At 40.1% G+C, this 6,000-nt stretch overlaps 1 protein-coding gene across 2 annotated transcripts; it reads left to right on the forward strand.

The window, feature by feature from the left end:
• The first annotated feature begins 3,487 nt into the window (after positions 1-3,487).
• Positions 3,488-5,785, forward strand: cldn8.4 (claudin 8, gene 4). Of its 2 annotated transcripts, XM_031895692.1 has the most exons (2): positions 3,488-4,689; positions 4,720-5,785. In XM_031895692.1, exon 1 carries the CDS (start codon positions 3,756-3,758, stop codon positions 4,434-4,436), a length of 681 nt encoding a protein of 226 aa, XP_031751552.1. In that variant the 5' UTR covers positions 3,488-3,755; the 3' UTR covers positions 4,437-4,689; positions 4,720-5,785. The 2 variants fall into 2 exon arrangements, with proteins under 2 accessions (XP_031751552.1, NP_001120297.1); NM_001126825.1 differs by having other exon boundaries at positions 3,726-5,785.
• Positions 5,786-6,000: the final 215 nt, after the last annotated feature.

The following is a 6,000-nucleotide window of genomic DNA, read 5'->3' on the forward strand; positions in this document are numbered from 1 at the left end:
TAATAAAACATTACCTGTACTTGATCCCAACTAAGATATAATTACCACTTATTGGGGGCAGAACAGTCCTATTGGGTTTATTTAATATTTAAATAGTTTTTAGCAGACTTAAGGTATGGAGATCCAAATTAGGGAAAGATCCCTTATCCGGAAAACCCCAGGTCCCAAGCATTCTGGATAACAGATCCCATACCTGTGTATTGAAAACAGAAATGAGTGTATGTCCTTTAAAAATAAGCACTCTATCCTTGGCCTCTATCTGTCATATGGTCATGAAGTTATGCTTCTGTCTTCCCCACAGTCGTACCTGCTAAGGACACCGAAACTAGCAACCAGATCTAAACCTGGAAATTCCGCACTTAACTATAGTAAACAGTGTGTGGAATGTTATTTGTGTGGGTTGAGATACCTTGAAGGCAACACGTGGCATGCTTATAGCAGATATAATATTATATAGAAACTGGAAAGCCTGGTTTATATCTATGGTTCACCATCTAGCATCACTTGGAGACATAGAAACTTGCCTCTACCTATTTTCATGGATTGTGAAAGACTGTTTAAGCTCATTAAGTAATAAGAACCCTAAACATCTTGCTTAGGGAAAACATGAACACCCTTCTACACTCAATCAGAAAAAGTGACAATGCATTTTTTCTGAAGTATTATATTTTTTTTCACGCATAAGGGTGAACTTCAGGCAGGAGCTGGATCTGTAGAGTCTTGGGGGTTGGGGTTTCTATGACAGTAAGGGAAATTCCAAGGTTCAGGCTTTTTGAACTGTACTTGCTCGAGGGGGTAGGTGGTGCTGAGAGGCAGTAGACCTCAAGAACAAGAAGAAGACCTGTAAAGTAGGACTAGGTAAAGAGAGGGCTAGATACTCTTATAGTTCACTCTAGGGGGCATATACTGTATATCATAGGGGGGAACAAAGTTCATTAAAGTTGGCAAGAGTGCAATTTTACAGTTCTCTATTCATCTAAATAGGATTTTTCTCTTTTACCTCACAATCCCATATATGTGAATATATGTGGTGTGGGATCCCTTATCCGGAAACCCATTATCCAGAAAGCTCCGAATTACGGAAAGCCTGTCTCCCATAGACTCCATTTTAATCAAATAATTCAGAATTTTAAAACTGATTTCCTTTTTCTCTGTAATAATAAAACAGTACCATGTCATTGATCCCAACTAAGATATAAATAATCCTTATGGATGCAAAACAATCCTACTGGGTTTAATTAATGGTTTATTGATATTTTTAGTAGACTTAAGGTATGGAGATCCAAATTATGGAAAGACCCCTTATCCAGAATATTGAATTATTGATTTTTTTTAGTAGACTTAAGGTATGGAGATCCAAATTATGGAAAGACCCCTTATCCAGAATATTGAATTATTGATTTTTTTTAGTAGACTTAAGGTATGGAGATCCAAATTATGGAAAGACTCCTTATCCAGAATACCCTTGGTCCCGAGCATTCTGGGTAACGGGTCCTATACCTGTATTATTAGGGTAGTTAGTAAAGCAACCGGAGGGTCCACCAGAGTGATACTCATGTGGATACCCTTGATTATAGTGAGATCTCAAATGATGCACTGCTGTGATGGCATTGTTTTGTAGGCAATGGGCAGCTGTTGGGTCAGAACTGTCACTGGTTGTAAGTAGCACAAATGTGGGCTTAATAACATCAGTGTGCTGAGAAACATCCTAAGCAATAGAAGTACCTCAACTGGTACCCCTGGTTCTATTTTTCCCCAAAACACACAAGCTTTAGAGCTGGCTTGCAGTGAATGTGCATGCCCAATATGAAGGGAGAAGCTAGAGGAGCAGAAGAAGAGTATTATTCATAACCATACTGAAACTGCTTATCAGTCAGCGTCCCAGTGTTCTCCCTTTGCCTCCTTGACCCCTCAGTAGTTTCAGGGCCTGGTTTCTCTGTAGTTACACCTCAGATTTTATCATTGGTACTTTAGCCAGTTTTATGGAAGGGAAAAGGGGGTCCCTAGCTTTATATACCACCTGTGGAAAAACCATTTGCTTTCAAACATTACACAAGCAAATGTTCAAGACTAATTGGTTGTTTATGTAGCACCAGAAATGGAGTAAATGTTGCATTTCTTATGTCTTATGTCTTAGTCTTATGAGTTAGTCTCAAGAGATACTTGCCCTTCTTTATACAAGTATATCTATCAGGAGAGAATAGTCACTTAACACCAAAAGGTATTTATATACATGTCTCTTAATAATGTGAAGGGATTAAGTTAAATAGTATATATATACCTTTGTAAGGCTATGGTAAAATAAGGCTACCTGGGGCTCTAAAAGCCAGTTGCTTTAACAATAATCTCCTCTGATGAGACTCTCTTTCCCGGGTGTAAGCCCTCAACTATGAGGTTGAATTAGCAATAATGAGCGTCAGCTTAATTCACTTGATCCATTTAGGAGTACTTCAATATCAATTAGTTGCACAGGTGTCAGGCCTATACTCACAATTATACGTTCACACAATGCTTTGCCCTTCAATGTCAATCAGTACACAACAGTATACTCAATGATGGGTCATCCCCAGCTTTCAGGATCTTCTCTACAAGTGGAACCTAGGTGAACTCTCTTTGTCCCTATGTTTGTACACTTTGTCCCCACTCTGAGCAGTAGTGCACCTGGGATACTAATCCCACTAAATCTCCTTGTTGGAGCCTCCGGTTGCTCTTCTAGCTAAGCCCTAAACCATCCATCACACCTAATGTGATCTATGACACAAGTCATAGGTCAAGAGATGAGTCATATGAATATATCCTGACACTGTCTAGGCCCAAAATTCATCTAGGTTCCACTTCTCCCTAACCTGCTTGCTCAAGTGGGATTCTCGACATGGACCCAGAGGAAATGGAGTCTTCAGCTTATATACTTAAACAAAATGACATCTAGTGGCTAAACTTTGGATCTGCAACTTTGACCCAGGAAAGGGAGCTCACTTCCCTTCTAAATTACCCCTTAGCTCTCAAAATCAGTAAGGGGCTGCCGGGGAAAAGGGGTAGCAATTTTACAAGTCTCCTACACCTTGTTTGTAAGTAGAGTTCAGATCCAATTCATTGTGCCTAAAAGTTACAATATTTTTTTTGGCGATCAAGTTGAAACACACAATTTAAATGCAGACCCACTCCTCACTGACTTTTCAACAACTTGGCTGGTTATATTTCTAAAGGTTATTTCAACTTTTCATATCATTGTTTTCAGGGAATATTTATTGCATTGCGCTTTGAGGAAGGGAGTTATCCGGTCACACCAAGTGGATGTGTTTCCTCAAGCAAGGAGACCTGTGTGTGTGTGTGACTCCTATTTCTCTTTTGCAGACTGTAGCTCTTGGATTCCATCCATCTACCTGAAGTGCCTGCTGCTCAGTGAAGCGGAGCAAGAATGGTTGCGCATTCTTCTACAACTTGTTTGACTTGTCAGCTGTTATGATCTAGTGCAACGCCAGGCAAGAATATTACAGTTCTAACAGTAAAGAATCCATATTGGTATAAGCACACCTCTTTAGACTATCATATCATTGGCTGGGAAAGCTGTCAGACCTGATAAACAAGCACTTTCAGTTGTGTTTGATTTTTGAAAAGCGGAGCACATAAAATTCCAACCAGCCCGTGCCGGATTTCACTTGGTCGCAGGTGTTTTAGTCACTTTCTTCAGCGGAGAGTAAGAGTTTCAGTTTGCTGCACACACTGTACTGCTGAGCTCCATCTGGGAAGACAATATGGCTTTGCAACTTGTTGGTCTGGTGTTGGGAGGCATTGGCTTGATAGGAACTTGTGCTGTCACCGGCATGCCCCAATGGAGAGTGACTGCCTTCATTGATAACAACATTGTGGTGTTTGAGGCACAGTGGGAAGGATTGTGGATGAACTGTGTCAGGCAAGCCAACATCAGGATGCAGTGCAAGGTATATGATTCACTGTTGGCACTGACACCTGACTTGCAGGCTGGCAGAGCACTGATGTGCGTGGCTGTCTGCTTGACATTCCTTTCTTTCATGATCGCCATCATTGGCATGAAATGCACCGTGTGTGTTGGAGATAATGCAAGAACAAAAGGGATTATACTTCTGGTAGCTGGCATAACATTCATCCTTTCTGGGATTGTGGTTCTGATTCCAGTATCCTGGACTGGTAATCAGATAATCAGGGACTTCTACAATCCTCTTGTTCTTTCATCGCAGAAGAGAGAGCTGGGTGATGCTCTGTACATTGGCTGGACCACAGCATTGGTACTTATTGCTGGAGGGCTAATTCTTTGCTGTACATTCCGGAGCGGTGAAAAAGAAGTCAGATACAGCCTGCCTCCTAAATCGGTAACCAGTGCTCCACCGCCTAAGTCAGCAATCAGTGTTCCAATACGGAAGCCATCAAGCCTCTACTCCAAAAGCCAATATGTGTAGGAAGGACTACCTAGAGCTGGAGATCCCCTGTAGACAAAGTAGGACTTGCAAAGGACTGACTTTCTTTGGACTACATAATGGGAGAGTAAGAGTGAACCATTTGAGAATGTGTACAGTGGTCTTAACACAGGACTTGTGGTTTTGGGGAACAAATACCAAGAATCATGAGCTTATGGACATTTGCAGCTAACAGGAAAAAGGATTTTTTGTTTTTTTTTCTGCACCAGAATATTTCCTTTCAACTGCCATGCAAGTAACACCGGGTGTTGAAGGAGGATCACAGACTGAAGACAAAGTGACTTTAACTCAACTCTTGATCTTCGGTACAATTGTAAGCTCTGAGGGTAACCTACAAAATGAAGCCATCCCATGGGAATGGCCGTTGAACATCTGCGGTAGGGCAGGGCCCAAGCAGGTTTTCTGTATGTGCATTGTAAGGTAGCGTGAATTCTTATAACACTCATTATGCAATTTAATAATTAGCACTGCAGGGCACCCATTCCTGCAGCTGCCAATGTTCCCTATTTATAGCGTTTACTTTACACTTTTACTGTTTTCCCTGAAATGAATTGTTAGGAGCTTATCATTTTTCCTTCAAATTATACTTTAAAATGATTTTCTGAGCATTAGCTAAGCCAGCCTTTCTATAATTTTGTAGATTTTTGTAGAAGTAAAGAGTGATAATGGTCTAAATTTTTATTTCAACCCAAAACATCAGAGGAACACCAGGCCAAACCTTAGTGCTGCCTTTTGGTGACTTTGAATAAAAGACTTTTGTTGCCCCTTTGCCCATCCCAGCCGTAGACTTGCCATCCCCAAACCATTGAGTTCCCAGGGTAAAAAAAAAATCACACAGTTTTATTAGTAGGTGCTCTTGTGACTTGAAGGCAATATTATGAACGGCATAGTGGGGAGTTATTTTCAATTTCCTATATATTTTTTTTTATAATTGTATATAAAAATGCATTAGTATATACAGGCAGGGGCATTACTGCTGTTTAGATTATTATTGTAACACAGGCACACAATATACAATTTACTATTGTATTATAATATAATGCAAACACTTATAATTGGTTAATAACAATAAGTCTTCAGGTTCCAGGATACATTGGATTCAAACTCTGTCTGCAGTGAATTAGGCTGTAGCAAATGCTTTATATTGGAAACTACCCAAGACTTATAACCATTCCTATTTAACGGAGCCCTCGGGTGTTGCTGTATACAATGCTGTTTTGAAATATCTATACATCCAGTTAAGCTAAATAGTCAGTCTTCCTATATTAATGTAAATGTGTTGAAACTGTATAAATAAAGAATAATAAATAATAAAAACCCTTATAACCTCACAGTTTGAGAACAATTTCTCGTGGTCATAAAGATAACAGTTTTGCTACTGAAGCCTATGGAAAATCCTTCAGGGAAGGCAAGCGGTATGATAACTCTCTCTGGTTTGTAAGAAGGAATCTGTGCTTTTTCCAGTGTATTTTGGTAAAAATATTGAATCCACCCTTTACATTTTTGTAGGCACAGGGGGCAGCTATGGATCCGAGAGAGCTGCATG

Source organism: Xenopus tropicalis, chromosome 2 (genome assembly GCF_000004195.4).
Source record: "Xenopus tropicalis strain Nigerian chromosome 2, UCB_Xtro_10.0, whole genome shotgun sequence".
Taxonomy (NCBI): domain Eukaryota; kingdom Metazoa; phylum Chordata; class Amphibia; order Anura; family Pipidae; genus Xenopus; species Xenopus tropicalis.